This window comes from Equus quagga, chromosome 1 (assembly GCF_021613505.1).
Source record: "Equus quagga isolate Etosha38 chromosome 1, UCLA_HA_Equagga_1.0, whole genome shotgun sequence".
NCBI lineage: Eukaryota > Metazoa > Chordata > Mammalia > Perissodactyla > Equidae > Equus > Equus quagga.
Window position 1 is genome coordinate 64,732,224 of NC_060267.1, and position 23,336 is coordinate 64,755,559.

At 40.1% G+C, this 23,336-nt stretch overlaps 1 protein-coding gene across 1 annotated transcript in view; it reads left to right on the forward strand.

Annotated features, from left to right (window-relative positions):
- INVS (inversin) overlaps positions 1-23,336 on the forward strand; it is a 142,427-nt gene that overhangs the window by 89,724 nt on the left and 29,367 nt on the right. The window contains exons 9-12 of the mRNA XM_046659535.1: positions 1,863-2,018; positions 2,957-3,186; positions 7,771-7,877; positions 14,375-14,587. Of these exons, the coding sequence (XP_046515491.1) occupies positions 1,863-2,018; positions 2,957-3,186; positions 7,771-7,877; positions 14,375-14,587 (706 nt within the window). The remainder of the gene's footprint in view (positions 1-1,862; positions 2,019-2,956; positions 3,187-7,770; positions 7,878-14,374; positions 14,588-23,336) is intronic.

Sequence of the window (23,336 nt, forward strand, 5' to 3'; positions counted from 1 at the left end):
CTCTGGTTGAACAGCTCCAGTATAGGGAACTCACTGCTTCCATCTTAACCTAACTCTTAGAATGTTCTTTACGTTGAGCCAAAATTTGTCAACCTGAATATTCCACTCTGTGCTCTCTTCCACATGACAGAACTTCCGATATTTGAAGTCTCTCATACCCATCTGAATCTTTTCTGGGCCAGACTCACATTCAGCCATTTAGGTCAGGGTTCTAGCACTTGAGTATATCTAAGAATTACTAGGGGTGTTTGTTTAAATGCAGATTCACAGACTATACAGAGATCCTATTTCAAATCCTGTCAGCAAGTCCTGTTGACTCCGTCTCCAAAACATATTCTAAACCTTTCTCCTTCTCCATCCCCGCCATGCTTTCTTACCCAGCCCACTGCAGTAGCATTAACTGGTCGCTCTGCTTGTGTTCTAATCTACCATGCATTCTCCTCAGAAGAGCTCCTGAGATCTGCTTAAAGTGTAAATCACATCATGTCCCCCGCTGTTTGAAGCCCGTCAGTGTCTGCCATCACTCTGACCTGGATGACCCTTTATGATCAGACCCCTTCTACCTTTCTGACTTACCTCACTCTCACTCATGTGCCGCAGCTTCCTTGCTTTCCTTAAACAAATAGGTTCATGCCCATCCTTGCACAAACCGTTCCCTTTGCCCAAACTACTCTCTTCCCACATCTCTACATTGCTGTCTTTTTTATGATTCAGGTCTCAATTCAAATGTCAGCTTCTTAGCAAAGCTTTCCCTAATCACCAATCACAAGGAGTCCCCTGTCACTCTACATATCACAGTACCTTTTATTGCTTTAATTATACCGCCCATCACTAGCTTATACTTTCTTGTTTGTTGACTCAGTTGTTTGTTAGTTTCCCCGTCCTAGAATGTAACCTTACCTCTTTTGTTTCCTGCTGAATTTTCAGTATTACCTTAGTACCCAGCCTGTGGTAGGTTCTCAACAAATCCCCAGTAATCTGCATTTTTATAGGCATCTGAGGTTTGGTCCACAGATCACGCTTTATGAAACACTGTTCTAGGCGTTATAGATCCATAATACTTAGAAAGAACTGGCCCAGGCCTTCTAGATGGTTATCCTGGCAAAGTGAAACCTGAAGAATGATGGCATAAGTCAAGCACTAGCGTCGAGTAACACAGGCGGAGTCAGCGTAACATGAAACTCACATATAGTCAAAATTACTCTTTTGAGCCCCTGAGGAGGGCGCCACAGAAGAGACCACATTCCATCTCAGGTTTTTCTCCAATGTTGAAACGAATTGCTGTTTCTTAAATGGGCCCTGAGCAAACAGCTGGCTTGTGTTTGGAACCATGTTGTATGAAACATGCTCTCAATGCTGTGAGATACGAGTACTCTCAGTACCACGCGGGTGCACAGACCAGTCACGGGAATGGCACGAGTTACTGAAGGAACAGTAGACCGAGGTCTCACAGCGCACGACTCCTCGGGGGCATATGCTTATTCAGTGGGCTAGTGGCAGGACTGCCTGCTTCTTTTAAATCATTTCTCTTTGTCATTTTTTGTTCTCTTGCTCGCTGAGAAAGATGAAAAGATAATAAGCTGGTAACTGAGAAGAGGAGAGCATTTCAGACCAACAGGATGGAAAGGAAGGAAACAGTGAGATGAGAAATGTACAAAGAAAGGGAAAAGTGTGAGTAATACATTTAAATAGAAAGGAAGATAGAAATCTCTAAAAGTGAAAATAGAGTAGAGGATCCTTAGGATTAAATTGCACTTAGCCAAAATAATGGAGAAATCAAAAAAAGAAAAAGATACATGGTTGGAATAATAAAAAGGTAGAGTTCCTGAAAGAGTTCTTCACTTTCCTTTGCTCCTCTTTAGCTTTACATGCTGCTGCTCTCTCTGGTCATGTCAGCACCGTGAAGTTATTATTGGAAAATAGTGCTCAAGTAGATGCCACTGATGTCATGAAACACACTCCACTTTTCCGAGCCTGTGAGATGGGACACAAAGATGTGATTCAGACGCTTATTAAAGGTTAGTTATTCAGAGTGCTCCTAGTCTAAAGGTACAAACTTCCGGTTACAAAATAAATGTCACAGGGATGTAATGTACAGCATCGTGCCAATAGTTAATAATACCGTATTGCATATTTGAAAGTTGCTAAGGTCTTAAAAGTCCTCATCATAAGAAAAGAAAATTTCGGGGACCGGCCCTGTCGCCGAGTGGCTAAGTTCACGTGCTCCACTTTGGCGGCTCAGGGTTTCACCGGTTCAGATCCTGGGTGCAGACGTGGCACCGCTCATCAGGCCATGCTGAGGCAGCATCCCACATGCCACAACTAGAAGGACCCACAGCTGAAATATACAACTATGTACTGGGGGGATTTGGGGAGAAAAAGCAGAAAAAAAAAAAAAGATGGCAACAGTTGTTAGCTCAGGTGCAAATCTTTAAAAAAATAATAAAAATGAAACCCAAAATATACTTAAGAACAACTCTTAAAAAAAAGAAATTTTTTTTGTAAATATGAAAATAATAAAGTGATTATTTATTTAATAATGAGGAAAGAGAGTGCTCCTAATAAGTCACTGTCAAGAGGTAGGAATTCTTGCATCACCGTCTGAAATACAGCTTTACGGAGCAGAGGGCCTCCTGGGTGGCCGGGTGGCCAGGAGAGCTCTGTACCTAACACCGGGAAGCTCCAGGTCACTCCAAGCTCCACCTGTTGGTAGTTGTTTGGTTTTGGAGAAGTCGCCTGCCTGATCCTCAGTTTCCTTTCATATAAAAGGGAAACGATTCCTACCCTGACCGATTTACGGGCTTATTGTAAAAATCTGAAGTGGATGACATATGTGGAAGCATTTTGTTAAGAGTAAGGCATTTCAGGGACAGTTCTATTTTTTCAACTTCTATTCTTTTTGATAAATGCTCTCTATACAGTGTTAGACGTTTGTATGATATTTTTGCTTTTTCAGGTGGAGCAAGGGTAGATCTAGTTGACCAAGACGGACATTCTCTTCTACACTGGGCAGCGCTGGGAGGAAATGCGGATGTTTGCCAGATACTGATAGAAAATAAGATCAATCCAAACGTGCAGGATTATGCGGGAAGAACCCCTTTGCAGTGTGCTGCGTACGGGGGCTATATCAACTGCATGGCGGTGCTCATGGAGAACAACGCCGACCCGAACATCCAGGACAAAGAGGTGGAGAGCCTGCATCTTTTCTATGCTGTTTGCTCTGAAGTGCTCCGAGTATTCCTTCTTTGTAGCTAAAATTAAGTAAAACAACAATTTACCGAATGAAGAGATCACTCACAAATCTGTTCATTAGAAATGATTTTTACTTGTCCGTGTTCTCTTCTAGTCCTTTTCTGTATCTCCATATATAACAGTAAAGTCATAATATAGAATGCAAATAATTTTATAGCTTTTATAAATATGTATTCATGGCATATGTTTCTGTATGTATAAAAATATATGTGTATGTATATATATATATATATATATGATATGATGTTACAAGCCACATTTTGTTCTGTTCACTTAAAATTATCACCAATATTTTTTCATTTGGTATATAATCTTTTTCATAATCATAGATGCTTAATATTCCACACTTCTAAGAGATTTATGTTTAGTCATTCATTCAATCCTCACAGCAACTCTATAAAGTAGTTACTATTATTATTTCCATTTTATAGAAGAGGAAATTGAAGCTCATGGAGCTTAAATAATTACCCTAAGGCTACAACAGTGGCAGGGGTGGTGGGGAGGTTAGTCCAAACTATTCCTGTAACCCAAATTTTAGAATTAAATAAGCAACTTCCTATTGCTGGCCACTGTTTCATTATTATAGATCATGTAGCATTAATCGGCTTTGTACATTTAACTTTTTTTTTCTTTTGGATTATTCCCTTAGAATAATTTTCCCTAAGTGAAATTACTGAGTCAAAGTAATGAATGATATATGAATGTGATTAGGCTCTGATCCCAGACTCGAACTTGTTTCTAAAACGTGGATTAATCTGTGCTTTCCCCAGCTATATAGTAATGTATTGATTTCTCTCAATTTAGCCAATATTAACTTTCTTTGCTGGTTTAATTACTTTAACTCTTTAAAAATAGTGGCATATTGTGTTTTCCAGGTCAGAAAATATATTCCCTCTTAATTCATTCAATAAACTTTTGCTAAGATTGTTAGTAACACAATGAAAAATATGTAAAATGTGGTTCTTATACCTATCTTATCGGAAATGCATCTTTTATAATTTTTAGTTCCTTTTGCATTTTTTTAAAAGTTCCCAATCTCTTACATAAGCTACTTTCCAATTCTATTAATCTTTATGTGTGTTGTTTTGGATTATCTACATAAACAATCATACTATCTGTGAATAATATTTTTATTTTTTTCCTTTCCAATCCTTAGGCTTTTTAATTTTTTGTTTTGCCTTACTGAACTGGCTAGGACCTCCAGCACAATGTTGAATAGAATTGGTAATAGCTGACATCCTTAACTCATTCTCTCCTCTCAAGAGGAAAGCTGTAACTATTTCACCATTGAATATGTTTGCTCTAGGTTCTCATATATTTCTAGTTGCTAAGAGTTTTTAAAATTACAATTAGCTGTTTAATTTTTGTCAGATACTATTTCTGCATCTATTGACATGATCATATTATTCTTTTCCTCTTTTCTGTTTATATGGCGAATTATGGTTGTTGGTTACATTGTTGTTTTTTGCAGGGGAAGATTTGCCCTAAGCTAACATCTGTTGTCAATCTTCCTCCTTTTTTCTTCCTTTCCCCCCCCAAGTCCCCAATACACAGCTGTGTATAGTTGTAAGTTCTTGTTCTTCTATGTGAGCCACCGCCACAGCATGGCTACTGACAGATGAGTGGTGTGGTTCTGCACCCAGGAACCAAAGGACACTGAAGCAGAGCGTGCTGAACTTGAACGGCTAGGCCATCAGAGCTGGCTCAATTACATTGTTTTTTCAGATGTTAAAGCACCCTTTTATTCCTGGAGTAAGCCCCACTTATGATATATATGTTTGTAATATAGAGAGAGATGGATTTCATTTGATAATATTTTGAGATTTTTGCTTCTTTGTTCATGAGAGAGATTGATGTATGATTTTCCCTTCGTGTATTGTACTTGTCAGGTTTTGGTAGCCAGGTTATGCTGACCTTATAAAAAGAGTTAGGAAGTAGGCCCTTCTTTCTTATTCTCCTAAAGAATTTGTGTAAGATTGGTATTACTTCTTCCTTAAGTGTTTGGAAGAATTCTCTGGTGAAGTCATCTGGTCTAGGGGTTTTCTTTGTGCAAAGGTTGTTAATAACTGATTCAGTTCCATTAATAATTACAGGACTACTTAAGTTTTCTGATTATTTCCTTTCAGCTTTGGTAAGTTGCATTTTTGGAGAAATGTATCTATTTTATTAAAAATGTCAAATGTAGGGCTGGCTCCAAGGCCTAGTGGCTAAGTTCAGCATGCTCCAGTTCAGTGGCCTAGGTTCAGTTCTCAGGCGTGGACCTACATCCTTCTTCAGCAGCTGTGCTGTGCCAGTGATCCACATACAATGTAGAGGAAGACTGGAACAGATGTTAGCTCAGGCCAAATCTTGCTCAGCAAAAAAGAAAAAAAGTCAAATATATTTGCATAAAGTTGGTCACATATTCTCTTATCTTTTTTATGTCTGTAGGACCTATAGCAATTTCCTCTTATTCTTTCCATGCATTGGTAATGTGTGTTGTCTCTTTTTAAAAAAGTTTATGTCTTGCTTATTCATCTTTTCGAAGGACTTCTGTCTTTGTTAATTTTCTATATTTTAAGGGTTTTTTTTACTATTTCATTGATGTTTACTGTTATCTTTATTATTTCTTGCCATCCACTTCATCAGGTTTGATTTACTATTTTTTTAAAGGTTCCTTAGATGAAAGTTTAAATCGTTGATTTTTTTTTTAAGATTGACACGTGAGCTAACATCTGTTGCCAATCTTCTTTTTTCTTCCTCTTCTTCTTCTTCTTCTCCCCAAAGCCCCCCAGTACATAGTTGTATATTCTAGTTGTGAGTGCCTCTGATTGTGCTACGTGGGAGCCTCAGCATGGTCTGATGAGCAGTGCCATGTCCGTGCCCAGGATCAGAACTGATGAAACCCTGAGCCGCCAAAGCAGAGTTTGTGAATATAACCACTCGGCCGTGAGGCTGGCCCCTAAATCATTAATTTTTTAAATATTCTTCACCAATATATGTCTTTAAGCATGCTGCTTCTTCTAAGCACTGCTTTAGCTGTATCCTACAAGTTTAGATAAATTGTACCATCACTATCATTCAGTTCAAACATTTTCTAATTTCTATTTTGATTTATTATTTGACCCATAGATTATTTAGAAGTGTATTGTTTAATTTCCAGACAGATGGGCATTTTCCCATTATCTCTTTGTTATTGGTTGTATTAGTTTCCTATTCCTGCTGTCACAAATTACCACAAACTTAGTGGATTAGAACAACACAAATTTATTGTCTTACTGTTATGGATGTCAGAAGTCCAAAATGAGTGTCACTGGACTAAAACTCAAGGTGTTGGCAGGACTGCATTCCTTTTGGAGGCTCTAAGGGAGAATCTGTTTCCTTGACTTTTCTAGTGTCTAGATGCTGCCCTCATTCCTTGGCTTGTGGCCCCATACCTCCGTCTTCTAAGCTAGCAGTGACTGGTGAATCTTTCTCACACTGCATCACTCTGACACTCAACCTCCTGCCTCCCTTTTCCACCTATAAGAACCCTTGTGATTACATCAAGTGTACCCAGAAAATCTAGGATATTCTCCCCATGTCAAGGTCAGTTGATTAGCAACCCTAATTCTATCTACAACCTTAATTCCCCTTTCCATAGAACATAACGTAATTACAAATTCCAGAGAACAGGATATAGACATCTTTGCAAGGGAATGTATTATTCTGCCCACCACACTGATTTGCAGCTTAAATTTTACTGTGATGAGAAAACATATTCTGAATTATTTTAATCTTTTGAGACTTTCTTTATGACCCAGCATATAGTTGAGTTTGGTAAATGTTCTATGTATGCTTGAAAAGAGTACTAATTTTGTCATTGTTGGATGCAATGTTTTGTATATATCACTTCGGTCCAATTTTTACATTAGTTTGTTCAGGTCTTCTATATCTTTACTGCTCTTTTATGTTGGTTCTATAAACTATCATAAAAGATGGGTTAGAAATCTCCCTCTGTGATTATGGATTTGACTATCTTCCCTTTTAGTCTTGTCCATTTTTCCCTGTATATTTAGAGGCTGTGTTATTAAGTGCAGACAGCTTTAGGATTGTGATATCTTCGTCTTTAACTTCTTTAACACTGTGAAATATCCCTCTTTATCTCCAGCAATGCTTCATACCTTCCTTATCTTTCATGACATTGAAACCTTTTAAGAATACAGGCCATTTATTTTATAGAATTTTACTCAGTTTGGCTTTGCCTGGTGATTCCTCATGATTAGCTTCAAGTCTTACATTTTTGGATAGAATATTATGTAAGTGATGCTGACTCTTTCTCAGAGTATCACCTCTGGAGACATGTGATGCCCCTTAACGTAGTATTAATTTTGATCATTTGCTTAAGATACCATCCACTTTCTCCACTGCATACTTAATGTTTTCCCTTTTTGTAGTTTAAGCAATTTGGGAGAATTGTTATATTTTGAGTTAGCATAAATAACTATGTGTCCAAAAATACCTACTCCAGATGTACTTAATTTTTGTTCCCACTTGTAGGGAAGAACAGCTTTGCACTGGTCCTGTAACAATGGATACCTTGATGCCATTAAATTACTCCTAGACTTTGCTGCTTTCCCTAATCAGATGGAAAACAATGAAGAAAGGTAAGCTGTTGATAAAAATTGTGCGTTGTTGTTCATCTCACATTCTTTCTGCCTAAAACCTCAAGGTTACCTACTGGTTCAGAAAGAATAAGTATACTCATAAGGAAATGCTACGCTGAGAAATCCTGAATCACAAGAAAACAACGAAATTCCTTGCAATGTTGATTTAGAATCATAAGAGTTTAAAGCTAGTTAGACCTTTGGATGCTACCTAGTGCTTTTGGATGTTACCTAAGATTTTACAGGTGAGGACACTTGGGCCTTCTTCTGGCTTGTGGCCAGCATACAGTCAGGGAGTCTTGATTGACCAGAACTAGGAATCCGGTTAGGCCAATGAAATGTGTTATAGATTCAAGAAGCTTCTCTTGATAAAGAGGATATTATCAGTTAGTGGACAGAGGCGCCACCATGTAGCCTGAGAAAATAAGGAGAAGCCAAGATGAAAGTTTGGGATTCTAGTCTAAATACAGATTTCTTGAATAACATGAGATCCATAGAGTTAAGCTGTGGTTGTTGCTGAAGGACGTAGGCCCCCAAAAGAGGACCAGACACAGTGTGAAGTCTAAGCAGGAGAGATTCTCGGTAATCTTGAATCTAGGAAGATTCCAGTAATTTGTAGGTAACAATAAGTTTGTGATCAGTCTTCCATACCTGAGCTCCCCCCAGCCCAGGTCTGTGCTTTAGTTTTCATTGTTCATGGATGCTCTAACTAAAATGGCCTCTGCTGTGACACCATCCCCACCCTCTTAGCCACCACCAGTTCTTTCTTTCTGCCAAGAGGTGGGAAACTTTGTAGAGAAGGAGGGACTGTCTCTAGACCAATTGTTTTGGAGGAAAGGTGCTCCTTCTTTCTGGGGCCAGCTCCTTCATCTTTCCCACTTCTTTCAGAGCCTTTTGCCATTAGTTATATCCTCCATCTTTTATTTGCCAATTCTCTTTTTTTCTGAAGTTTGTCTTCTCTGCCTATAAAGTCTTCCTTTTCTCAGACTGTCTGCACTGCCTCCATTTCCTCATGCTCACCATTCAAACCTTTGCAGTCTGGCTTCATCCTCACATTACACTGAAATCTGTGTCTGAGTGGTCAGTGACAAGTTCCTAATTGATAAGTCCTATATTGTCCTCTCTGTCCACTCTCCTCGGCCTTTCTGCACCCGCTGGTTCTGTTGACTCCTCTTTACCTTATTGAGACTATATCTTCTCTAAGCTTCTGTGACAGCGTATTTTCCTGATTCTCTTTCAGCTGTGTCTGTTCCTTCTCCATTTCTTTTGTCTCTTCTTCCATTTTTGAAACATTTTTTAAATATAAACATTCTTCAGGGACTGGATCTCTTCCCTCAGCCCATCTCCTTTGTCGATCTGACCTCTCACCGAGGCTTCAGCAGTCACCTGGGTGCTGGTGAGTCCTAAATCTGTATTCCAGACTCAGTATCTCTCCTTGGTTCACACTGTCGTCTCCTCCTCATTACCAGCACCGCTGTCTGAGTCTTGCCCTCTTTGACTCTTTCTGGGAATATCGCAATGCCTCCTCACTATTTTCCTTCCTTTGATTTTTCCTTATTCAATTCATCTGCTTCCAAAGTAGCTTCTTAAAGCATATTTCTAACATAATTATTAATCATGTCATTCTTCTGTTCAAATGCGGTCTCCTATAAGAAGATTGTTCTGATCCCACAGTCGTGTGTCCCAAACTATGTCTCCCCTACACTGTGAGTTTTTATTAGCACTTAGCGCATTTTAATTTTTATTATAATTTTATGTAATCTGTCTTTCCTATGAGTGGAGAACTCCATCATGGTCATCTTTGCATTACTCACAGGGCTTTTCACGAAGTAGATGCTCAGTAAATAACTGTTGCATTGTCAAGTCAGCATTTTTAGGCTCCCAGTAGCATCACCCTGCTTCATACCTGCATTAGAAACTTCTGGAATTCTTAGAGCACATGCAGAATTATATAAAGCAGACTAGTATGTCTTACTTTGGGAGTGATTATAGAACGAATTCACTCTCTACTATAATCGGATGACAACTGCAAAACAAAAAAGACTTGAAGATTTAGGTGTTTGGACATTTAAGGAAGCTGGAAAGGCAGAGGGAATCCTCAGGCTGGGGTTTTGACATTAAAGCAGATAATCTGAGAGAGTTGAAGATTTCTCCCCTTGAAGCCCTAAAAACACAAAAGGGAAAGGATTAAGAATTCTAAGAATTATTGATGATTTATTTGTATAAATAATTTAGTCTATAGCAGTACTTAATACCTGACTGCCATTTTTTAAGGAAACACTAAAAGAAAAAATTTTGTGTAATTCAGTTCCCATTTGTATGCTAAGCCTTGAATTTCAGACCTAAGTAACCACATGAATTAAGGTGCTTACTGCCTCCTGGAGTAAACATATATTAATTACAGACCAAAAGACCAAAGGAAAAATTCCTCCAACTGGACCTGCCAATCCATAGATGAAAAGAGACAGTGACAATATCCCAGGCTCCTCTAATGTTTCATCAGCAATGCACCTTGATGTACAAATGTCAGAACCTGGCGCTGCCTTTTATGTTTATTGACATGCCAGGTCAGGCATTCTACTCATTCATCAGACCATTCCCGCATGGCAAGTCCAATTATATCTTGTCTCTTGGCTTTATCTACATTGTTTCTTGACTGGTTACCATCAACGTGGCGCTAATTTTTGCTTCTCATGCACTGACACTCACCACTTGATGTGCACTGTTGAGACATAATTTTTGCCAACTACTGCTGGCTTTCAGTCAATAACCATCTGACAGTCACACTCAGACATCGATGGGAATATTCACAGCACTTGAATGTTTCTAAATTGAATTTGGGGTGAAGAAAGAATCAGTAGTAATAATCACAATATGGTCAGTTGCTTAAACACTAGGTATAGACTTCAATCTTAAAACCTGGCTAGATATTTGGATTGTGTCTCCCGGCATCAAAAATTGACTGGGAATCCTAATTTGAATAAACTAATTGTAAAAAACACATTTTTGAGAAAATTGGAGAAATTTGTATTTAGAGTGGGCACTAGATCTTACTAAGAAATTCCTGTTAATTATTGTTAATACAATGATAACATTGTGGTTGTGTCCGTATTATTTATAGATGAATACTGAACTGCAGAGAGATTAAATGATAGGAATTCTGGGATTTGCTTCAAAATTCTTTAACAAAAATAAAAAAGAAGGGATTGGTTGATGCAAATGTGCCAAAATTGCTAAATGCTCAATTTGAGTAATGAGTGTATTAAGGATTTTATGCTATTCTCTCTACTTTTGTTTATGCTTGAAGTATCTCATGATAAAAAGACAATTTTTTCATAATAAAAACATTTAAAATATTTGAGTGCAATTTTCCATCCACAAGAAGCCTAAGAGAGCTAGTTTTTCCCTCCTTCCTCACCTTTTACAGACAAGGAAACAGAAGCTCAGAGATGTGAAGAGAACGCCCAGGGTCACACAGACCTGCTGACCCCAGTTAGCATTCTTTAGGGTACATTATGCTATATGTTATTTTCTTTTGTCATCTTTGTAATTAAAGGCATAGTTTGGGCTTTACTTTTGTAAACCAGATTTTGATAATCCTGCTTGTTATACTGTGTGAAAGACACTACATGTTACTAATTATAGAAAAAGTGATCAAGCTTCCTGAATACCTATGTTATTTGCATGCTGATTTTAGAAGCGGTTTCATTCTTAGGAGACTTACATTCAATAGCTGATGGATGTGTCATGGAAGGATGGGTGAACAGGGAGTCAGATGGTCTTAGTTCTAGTCTAGATTCTGCAGGTAACTAGTTACATAACCTTCAGCAAGTTGCTTAATCTTTCTGGGTCTGTTTATGCATTTATAAAATGAAGGCGTTAAATTAAATGACCTCTAAAGTTCAGTTTAGCTCTACTATTGTGTGGTTCTGTGACTCTTATCATTTTTGCTGTTGGGGAAAGTACCATCATGAGAGGTTTTTAGAATATATAGTGAAATTTTTAGAAGTTCTTCTGAATTTACAAAATGCTATCTGCTTATAAATAATGTTTTAAAGTATATATAGGCGCCTCTACTTTATGGCCTTCAGGCCCCTGAACAGTAGTGGCAAATCAAGTTGTCTTAATATGGGGATTCCTTAATTTTAGCATTTTGGAGCTTCCTTCTGAGCTCAGAATTTCTTTACTAAAGTGACCAAAGCATCCTTTGCTTATACTGAAAATCGCTTCCTCTTACAAGGTCTTATTGTGATTGTTAGGTATGTTTTGAAGAAACATAATTTCTTTTCTCTAATCGTTGGATGATTTTCTGTGTCTAATCATGCATCCACATAATCATCATTTTTTGCACCTCATAAATCAGCTGATTATTTCTGCTGACACCTCTGATTGCATGGGATGGTGACAGTCACCTTGAGAGGAGCTGGCTCAGTGAAGGTCGTCAGGTAGTCATACATACTAGTTTGGGTCCTTGGAAATCATGTTTATGATAAGCCGCTGTAGTGTCCCAACCGCGCTGCAGTGTCCGTCCTGTCATAATAACCACAACAGCTGACGTTTATTAATTGCTTCCTTTGTGCCAGGCACAATGCTCTCTTTTTCACATTTATTATTCCATTTTCTCCTCCTACCAAGTCTGTGATGATGAAAGCTGTGGCTTCGAAACATCAAGTAAGCTGTTTAAGAAGTTATAGTCGTCATTACCATTGTTGAATGGTAGAATTTGGGTTATTTTGTACGGTTTGCATTGTTCGAATTCCTAAAATATATGTCATTTTTACAAAGTATTTATTTTTCTTTAAAAGAGGAAAGCATATCTGCCAAGATATTCACAGCTGTTAATTCTGAGGGTGGGAATATTAATGACTATTACTTTCTTCTGTGTATTTATCTAATTTTTTTTGTATTTCCAAAAATAGAAAAGATATATTTAAAAGAAGGAATTTGCCCCAAATCACACATCTAGAAAGTAGCCAGTTGAGATTCAAATTTATAACTATATGACAATAATACCCATCCTTTGGAAATAATGTATTTGTCAAAAAGGTGCTGCCTGTGTACTGTCCTAAAAGGCAAGATAGAGCGCTCCCTCCGCTGCCTTGGAGACAGGGTTTCCCCCCTAGAGGCGTCACTGTTCCGGGTTTCTTGGGGAACCTCTGGAGATATATTTCCACAGATGAGCATACAGCGATATATTCTTTTTCATACAAATGGAGCACACCATAATACTGTTCTGTTTCTGGCTTTTTTCTTTTTCTTCATTTTACAAGACATCCTGGAGATCGTCCCTTATTTATTCATATACCGCAGTAATGGCTGCATTATACAAATGACTTCATTGCATGAATGGCCTGTGCTCTATTTAGTCAGTCCTCTGCTGATGACTATTGAGGTTGTGTCTTCTTTTACTATTTCAATCTGTGCTTCTGTGACTGGCCTTGTACATAAAGCATTTCACACAAGAGAGCAGATCTGTAGGATAAATGCCTGTAAGTGAAATAGCTTTGTCAAAGGGCAGGTGCATGGATAATTTTGATAGACACTGGCAAATTGTTCTCCCTAAAAATTAAAGTAGTATATGCAAGAGCCATTCCCCCGCCCCGTCCTTGCCGGCACAGTGTGTTATTAGACTTTCTGGTCTTGCTAACCCCATCATTAGATTGAAGTGCTCTCTCATGTTGCTCTTAATTTGTTAGTAGTTCTCTTAAATGAGAGAGGTTGAACATATCTTATTTGTTCAGGAATCATTAGTATTTCTTGTTTGGGGAACTATCTTTGTTTTTTGCCTTGCAAAATTTTGGGGTTTTTTATGTCCTTGGATTTATCAATCTTGTGGTTTCTGAGTTTTGCATCATTTTTTTAGAAAAGACTTCCCACTCCAGTATTTTTTTTTAATCTTCCAGGGTTTCTTCTAGTCTTTCATGGTTTCTTTTTTTATCCTTAGATATTTGTTGCATCCAGAATTCATTTTGCTGTAAAATATGTTATAAGATTCTTTTTTTTCCCAGATGGCTACCCAGTTGTCTCAACACTATTTAATAATCCATCCTTTTTGCAGTGATTTAAAGGGCCATCCTTATCATAATTTGGAACATAACCATCGGTGGTTATAAGCATTAACCATCAGTAAGCATGGGCTCAAACCTATGACTCTCACAGAATGTTATTTGCAGTCCTTTTTCAGCTAGGAGCGGGAATTATTTGACACGTGGGAAAAAAGAAAAGTGGTCATGTGTTCTTATAGCCCCCAATTTGTGAGCCAGCAAACGAAACTCAGGAATCGACATGGTCAGCAACACCAAGCCCTGATCCCAGCTTCACCTTTGTTTTGTGTCCCTCAGAGAAAAAAAGGAACGGCCCTGGAGTAGAGGAGATAGCTTTGCGTGAGGAATATTCCGCATCTTAGGATGAAGTTTCCTCCTGCTGCATAATGTTGTCAGTCTAACTGTGCCTTGAGTTACATTCCAACACTTAAAAAAAAAATCTTCATGTTTCAGGTACACTCCCCTGGATTATGCTTTGCTTGGTGAGCGCCATGAAGTGATCCAGTTCATGCTGGAGCACGGTGCCCTGTCCATCGCCGCTATACAAGACATCGCTGCCTTCAAGATCCAAGCTGTCTACAAAGGGTACAAAGTCAGAAAAGCTTTCCGAGACCGGAAAAATCTCCTCATGAAGCATGAGCAGTTGAGAAAAGATGCTGCTGCCAAGTAAGTTTGAATGATAGAGATTGTGTTCTCACAACTCGGAATCAGGGTGGAAGGGACGGGTTGGTGGGAGTGGCCGAAAGAGGGGATCAGGAGAGAAGCTGAAATAATTTTGATCCCTGTACCCTTGTCACCTTTCTGCTTCTGCTCACCACTCCTTCAGACGACTGAGCCCTCAATGAAGGATGAACACCTAATCGCTACTGGGTGGCTGTTCTTCTAGGTTAGTCCTTGGTGTTCCAGCTCAGGGACAAACCACTGCTACCCCCACCCACAGTGAGGAGTTGGCGGTGGCCTGCTGCCTACAGCGAGCTGCAAAGAGATAACTGGTCTCCTCGCCTTTCCTGCCTTTCCAAGCGAAACATGCCAATATCTCGCCTACCTTCACTAGTCTAATCTAAGCCTAGTTTCCATTTGATTAAAGCAACCAACTTACATAAATAATGTGCTCTCCTCACCTGTTCCTTAACAAATCTGTGCTAAATAGTGATTCATTCAGGAAATATTGATTGAATTCTTCGTATACATACGAAACCCTTGACTAGAACCTACAGAGAAAATGGTGACTCAAAGCAAAGTCCTTGCTTCAAGGACCTCACACCTTTTTGGATAATAATAGAAAATGTGCAAAATAGTCATTTGTGCCCGTTATTAATTATACATTGATTATTTTACCATAAATGATTGATTTTAGATTATGCTTTGGTTTGCCTTTTCTTTGATACCTGTGTTGGGTATTTTAAACAGCAAGAGAATATTGCATTAGCAAGTATAGATACCAAAACCTCTGATGATAAGGATGCAGATGCCAGGCAGATTCTTGAGGGATAACTGCCTGGCTGTATCTTGAATCTTTCCAAATCTTGAGTTCTTCCAACTCTTGAATCCTTCCATATCTCGCCCACAAGGGGGAAGCAAAAGTGCAATAAATAGCTATTAAAAATAATAATAAAAGGCAGGATAAACCACTTTAATGAGAAGTTAACTACCACTATGAATTGGAATGCTAACCATAATGTCAGCCTTTGGTAGACCAGATTGACAGAAACACGTCATTTTCTGTAACTCTAAAGCTACCAAAACAGGTGGCATCCTAGAAAATACTATCTTGCACTGTTGTCTTAATGATGCTCTCTTCTCTGCCCTTTTGTCAAAGAGTCCAGTATTAACCTAAATCCTCTACGTGCATCTTTTTCCAGCCTCCTTATAAAAGTCCTCTGCATGTGAGTGACAATGTAAGTAGGTAATACGTGTGACAAATTATCTCTGCAAATATTCTCTGCAAGGGATGGAATATTGTATTTCCTTCTACTGATGTTTCTATAAAGTCCAGTTCAGTGAGTGAGACTCTGTTTTCAGAATTTGAAGTCATATCTGCCAGAATGCAAGGGGGGACTCGACAGAGGCCACATGACTGACCTCATATGTCCCCCCAAAGGAGTGTATTACTCCAGGCACATTCCACTCCGTTACTGAGAGAGAGGGCCCTGGAGCCCTCCTGACTCCCAAACTCCCTTCCCAGTGGAATAGAAGGGTTGTGGTTGAATGGAAAGAAGACCCGGGTTCAGATCCAGCCTCTGATACTGACTTGTGATGAACTGAACACAGCATTTCTCCCTCTGGGGCTCAGTTTCTCCATCTGTAAAACTTGACAAATTAGAGCAGTTGATTTCTGCGCACTCCAATTCTGTGGAAACCCCCTTCTTCCCTGTAAGTGACCTCAGCCACCTCTTCCTGTCCTCGGCCTGTGGTGCCGCCCAGAGGCCGTGCGCCTGGGCCAAGAGTTTGGACTGGCATACCACTGAGTCAGTGTAGTTCTAGGAACGAAGAATCTGTCAGAAGATCTCCTGTAGGGAGGAAAGGGGTTTCAAATAATGACATGCTTCACTCGAGGAGTGGTTTACGGTATTTTTTCACCTAACACGGCCTTTTGTAACTCCCAGGCCAGAGCATTTGAAAGGACAAGGAAATTTGGGGAACATCGCTTCCAACCCCCTTTCCATTGTTCTCCTAATTAATTTCACTGTCATGGAAGATAGGTCCTCTTTGTTCTTAGTTGTTTCTTTCTTTTTGCTTTTTCTCCCCAAATCCCCCCAGTACATAGTTGTATATTTTAGTTGTGTGTCCTTCTAGTTGTGGCATGTGGGACACCGCCTCAACGTGGCCTGACGAGTGCTGCCGTGTCCACACCCAGGGTCTGAACTAGAGAAACCCTGGGTCGCCGAAGTGGAGCGGACGAACTTAACCACTCAGCCACAGGGCCGGACCCTGGTTCTTGTTTCTGAAGTTAAATTTTAAAAACCTTTTTAAATGGGAGCTGTGCTTACGGTGATAATATTTGAAATTGCCAAAAGTGAAAAATTGTAATCTCTTTTACGTTTTCTCAGCCACAATCTTTCCCTCATTGGGTATCATTATTGGAAGTAAATAGTTTTTTGGTTTTTTTTTTTTACTGAGGTAACATTGGTTTATAATATTATACAAATGTCAGGTGTACATCATTATATTTCAATTTCTATGTAGACTATATCGTGTTCGCCACACAAAGACTGATTACCAACCATCACCGCATGTGCCTAGTCACCCCTTTCGCTCTCCTGCCTCCCCACTTCCCCTCTGATAATCACGTATCTAATCTGCGTATTTATGTGTTTGTTTGTAGTTGTTATTGTTTTTATCTTCTATTTGTGAGCTAGATGATATGGTATTTGACTTTCTCCCTCTGACTTATTTCACTTAGCATAATGCCCTCAAGGTCCATCTATGTTGTTGCAAATGGCTAGTTTTCATCTTTTTTATGGCTGAGTAGTACTCCATTGTGTATATGAACCACATCTTCTTTATCCATTCGTCCCTTGATGGGCAGGAAGTAAATAGTTTCTTCCAGTTTAACCATTACCTCCCGTGGTCATTGTAGCATAGATCTCCAAGAGAAGTATTTAAATAGAGAAGGAACTGATGTAATTTGTTTTAATTTTATATGTCAAAAGTTATTTCTTAAAATCTGCATCAATGTTTAATTGTTTTGGGGTTTTGCTTTAAGAGACGGAAATGAGAGTGTTAGATTCAGTCCTTGCTGCTGCTTCACTGACGAAGGTGACCCAGGCACATCCTGTGACCTCAGTGTACCCTTCCCCTTTATCGTGTTAGGATGGCAGAGATCACCTTCCTTACAGGGAGGATGTGGAAGGAAGTTATTGAAGTGATTTCTCATTTACCGATAGAGAAATTGGGACTGAGAGAAGTTTTAGTTACATTTTCTAGGGCATGTGTTTTAGAAAACATTTAAGAAGTACCTATAATCCGTTTAAAATCACTTTATAACTCATTCTGCATCACCTATGTTGTTGCCAAAATGAACATTACTAGAATTTACCTGCCAAAGCACACAGTTGAATGTACACCAAAATTAGACTATATTTGTGTTGATCACCCTTCTTCCTTGAAGCTTCCTTTGTGCCGAGTTTTTACTTCTCTCTCTAACCTCAGATCTCCTCTGACCCTCAGACTCCTCCTTCTCACATCTTTTCGATTACACCGTCTCCACACGGAGGTCAACCCAGCTGGCTAGCTCCTTAGACTTCTCCTCATGCTGTACTTTTTTCCGTTGAAAATGTATCCACTCTGAAAACTTAGCTACTTCGTCTCTGTGGGTAACCCCTTCACCTGTCTCACGTCCTGACCTCCTGGAACTCTTGTCGCATAGCGTCTGTTGCCTACTGGGCATTTCCACTTTGCTGTCCTTTTGTCACTTGCCAACACTTCAGATCATTGGACATTTCCATCTGCACGTCCTGTTGTTACTGTCACTGCAGACTCACTGTGTGAAACCTACAGTTCATCAGTGTGACCCATCTCTCTTCTCCTCTCTTTATTTCTCTGCCAGTACTGCCACCACTGATTCTATTCTTTCCTCTCTTGAAATGTCCTCTTATGTCCCTTTGCTCTCATCCTTCTGTCCCACCCCTCTATACAGGCCATTATTCTTGAATACCAGCCGTGACACTACGTAAGACTTTCAACATTTTACCTCCACTTGTATCTCCGAGTCCCATTTCTCTCCACTGCTACTTCCCCCCCTTGCCCTCACACTTGAGGTCTCATCCATCCTGAATTTTCTTCACTTCCTTACTTACCATGCTCTCTGGGAGACTCGAGTTTCTTTCTGACCAGAGTATGAGATTCAGTATGTCTCCTAGAGTTACCTAATCAAGTCCAGTTTGGATCACCAAACAAAGGTACTACAGTTCAAACTCTTGTGATACCTAAGTCCTTTCTACAAGAGGTTGTTCTATGTCCTCCAAAAAGTCAAGGGACAAGGAATTCTCTCAAGGCAGCACATTCCATTAGTGGACAGTTCTGTCTGGCAGTTCTTTACTTTTGGTCTTGCAGCTACCCCTTGAAGTGAAGGAGAAAAATCTAAATCCTTTTCCATAAACCAACTTGCAGATAATTAAAGTGCTCAAGACACTCCCCCTCCCAGCCCAGGTCTCTTTTTTGCTTTATAATTGATCCTGTTGCCACCTGCTCCCCTGAACGTCTTCAGTCTTCAACGTCTCTCTTCAGGTTGACACATAGGTCTGACCCTTCTGTTCGTACTGAGGTCCGACCTGTTGGGAATTGTTTCCATGATTCTACTTCATGCCATTCCACTTCTCGGAGACTCAGGAAGATGAAAAGAAGATTTCTTAATCCAGGGTGGGCTTTGGGGCTCCATGAATGGCCTGAAACTACACACAGCATTTCCTGTCTCATGAGCATATGTGCATTTGGGGAAAAGGATCTGTTTTGAGGGAGAGGATAGATTTTTATCACATTCTCAAAGGGGGTCCATGAGTCACAAAGAGATTTAAAAAACCATTGGACTGAGTGATATCTGAGGACCCTTCCACTTGTAACGTTCTCTAAGTCAAAGGTACTAAAACACACAACATTTTCTTATTCCCTTGAGAGGAAGTCAAAGACCAACTATTACTCGGCCTGTTATTCAGTGACAATAAAGAGATAGAATCTGACAGACCCCCTAGATACAAGGTGATACCAACTGAAAAAGTGACAGCTAAACCTTTTCTGTCTTGTGTGGTAATCACTTTCCTCTCACCGGAAATGTTCCAACAAAAATTTAATTGTCATCTCTCTAAGATAGTATATAAGGAATTTTTAAAAATCATGTAAAAAGCTGGTCTCTAAGGGGGCTGGCCCTGTGGCCGAGTGGTTAAGTTCGCGCGCTCCGCTGCAGGCGACCCAGTGTTTCGTTGGTTCGAATCCTGGGCGCGGACATGGCACTGCTCATCAAACCACGCTGAGGCAGCATCCCACATGCCACAACTAGAAGGACCCACAACGAAGAAGATACAACTATGTACCGGGGGACTTTGGGGAGAAAAAGGAAAAAATAAAATCTTTAAAAAAAAATACATTTAAAAAAAAAAAAAGAAAAGCTGGTCTCTAAGATCTCTTCCGAGTCAGATTCCATGAGAGCTAGGTGCCAAGTTTTTGCTCATGCTCTTGTCTCAGCCTGAAATAACCTTTTCTCACTTCCCTCCTTTCTCCTTTTGATATTCTTTCTATGTAGCCTTTTTCCTCTTCCGGTTTAGCGACTGCCTCCCACATCCTCCCATAGCTCTGTGTAGATACCTCTGTTTTAGCGCTCATCGCCTCTAGAACTCACTGTTGCGGGAGTGTGTGGGTGTGATGCCCCAGTAGATTGTCAGCTCCTTGAGGGCAGGGGTTGTTATAGATCTCTGTATCTCCACTGCCTTAGCGTACTTCATATATAATAAGCATTTAATAATAAATGTTTCAGTAACTGCCCCTACCATGGGTCTAAGGCCTTGCAGAAGTCATTCATCATTCTTAGTGATGGAGTTTCCCCCTCTGTCAGGTGGAAGGGCCGGACCAGGTGCTCTGTCAGGTCTCCTCCAGTTCCAGTGCTGTGACTCTGTCAGTGTTCCACTGTAATTTGTCTGCCTCACTCAGGCAGCGAACACATTTAAGTACCATTTATCCTCACAATGTATGCTCGTGCTCGTGTATTTGTGCATTAGGTTTTCCAGCTCCCTCCATATTTATCACAAGCAAATTGCTATTTGACAGGTTTATGATTTTAAAAAGAAACATAGGAACAAAGTGATCCATCACTGCATATGCTTGAACATGAGACCCCACTGTGTGGCTTCCACTGAGAGTTGTATTTGCCCACTTTTGACAAGGAGAAATTGATTCTATCAGACACTGCAGAAATAAGCAGGCTCCTTCCCATTCCAGGAGTATTCAAGTGTCCATTGCCATGAATACAGGACCTGAGAGAGGTCTGAGAGGTGTAATTGGCTTCCACAGCTTTATCTTAACAGCTTAACCTCTCTATAAAAGTAATGATTACTTCTATTTATATAGTGCTTTCCAGCTTACAAAGTTCTTATACATTAATACATTAAATCCATACAATAACTGAACAAAATAGACAGGACAACTATCCTTAATCTCGTTTGATAGATAGGAAAAATAACACAGAGAGGTTAACTTGGCTGAAATCACACAGCTGGGAAGAGAGAGAGTTGGCACGGGAATCTCAGTCCTGCCCGAAGCCATGGCTCCTACCGTTGCTTGGTTCAGGGGAATCATCCCACCAGCCACACCTATGCTGGAGGCTGTCTCCAGATGCTAGCACCCATCTGATAGGCCAGCATGGCTAGCTTTTTTCTGACCTATACCTATAAGAGTAACTGTTGGTGGCAGAACCAGGCCCCAAGTCAGCTTTTCTCCTAACCCATTGCTTATTCAGTTGTGCCAGTGTTGCTTCCAGTGATTGTTAAAAGAGTGGTGCCAAGCCACCAGCAACTCTACAGCAGAGTTCAATACAGAATTCCTGTTACTCTCCAAGCTAACATAGCAGAGCATATCAATACCCTCCTAACCCTTGAGAAAGTTAAGGAAATGAGTTGGCCTCCAGCCTAGAGCAGGACTATGAACAAGAATGGCATCAGGGCAGAGCCCAGTTAAATCGGTACAAGCTAACCAGACGGCCCTCTTCTGTGGAAGCCATTTTAGTCAAATCTCTCCAGTCTCTCTTGGGTCCTGTATTCATGGCAATGGAAACTTGAGTGCTCATGGAATGAGAAAGAGCCCTCTTATTTCTGCAGTGTCTGGTAGAATTAATTTCTTCTTGTCATAGCTAGGAAAATACAGCTCTCTGTGGAAGCTAAATAGTGGGGTAGAAAAAAACAGCAGCTTCCATGACTCAGACTTTCCAGGCGCAGAGGCAGATCTGTGCCATACTGTGCAAATGGACACATCCAGTCCTGAGACACTGAAGCCATTGGACGTTGAAGGCATTTAAGTTATTGCCCTTGATCTGGTTCTCTGCACAAGTAATCTTTTTTAATTTGTTCTGCTTTATCTCCCCCAACCCCCCCGTACATAGTTGTATATCTCAGTTGTGGGTCCTTCTAGTGGTGGCACGTGGGATGCCGCCTCAACGTGGCCTGACGAGTGGTGCCATTTGTGCGCCCAGGATCCGAACCGTCGAAACCCTGGGCCACCGCAGCAGAGCGTGCAAACTTAACCACTCAGCTACGGGGCCAGCCCCTCAAGCAATCTTTTGATCACTTAGTTTCTCCTTGGCCCTTTTTTTGCAATAGTCATCTAGGCTACTGATTTCTAGTAATCCCCCATCCTTGGGTCTTAGATCTGCTTTTGGAACGGATTTGCAGCAGCAACATGTCCCTTAAATCTTCTTCTGTGGGTGAAACAGGCCCAGTTCCTTCAGCCCATCATTTGGAGATCCTCTTCACCCTGTGGTGCACAGGACCGGAAGCAGATGTTGTCAAGGATCTGATCCTCAGTTGACTTTCTCACCTTCTTATACTGTGAGCCCCTGGGGAGCTGCAAAGATTTCTCTACGAAAGACAGTGCAAACCAGACTCACTGGAAACCCACCAAAAGCTGTTGTCTGGCCAATTCCCTTTAAGATAATAGAAAAAAGAAGAGGAAGAGGGACTGTTTTATACATTAAATTCTGCTTTGTTAATAAATTTCCTGCAAAAATGTTACTATGTCAAGGACGGGATTTTTTTTTCAATTCAATTTTTCACATAAACTAGAATAACATTGGTTCTTTTTCTGGTATTTATTTCTTAAACTTGACAAAAATAGGTCAAGTTATAACATAGCCTACCATGAAGATTAGAGATCTCTGATATCCTGTAATAAATTAGTTCGAGGAAAAAAACCCTAAATTTCAGGACAATTATTGAGTCTGAGGGTTTAGGACTAAAAGCTACAATGGAAGCTAGTTTGAAGTGCTGTTAATGGTTACTTTGATGTGACATTACCGGTTTCTTCATATGACCCAACTCATTTTTTAAATGATGGAAGAAGATTAAGTGAAATTTTAAAAAATGACTCTGGCATTGATATTAATTTTACCGGAAACAGTAAAGCAGCTGAGTTCCCTCTCAGCTCTGTGTGTAGTTTACTGTGCAGCCTCGGGTAAGTCACTTATCTCTCTGCCTCAGTTTCCTCATCTACCAACCAAGAGTGCCACCCTCAGTAAACTGAGCTTCTTTCAAGCTCTTAGACTATGAGCACTGGTTCTGGACCTTTTTCCCTGGGGAGACACATGCACATGGGGTCATGGTCTGCTCCAGGAGAGGTATCCTCTGTGTGTGTGTGTGTGTGTGTGTGTGTGTGTGTGTTGTCATTGTTGTTGTTTTAAGGCAGCAGAATGGATGAAATAGGATGCAGGTTATGC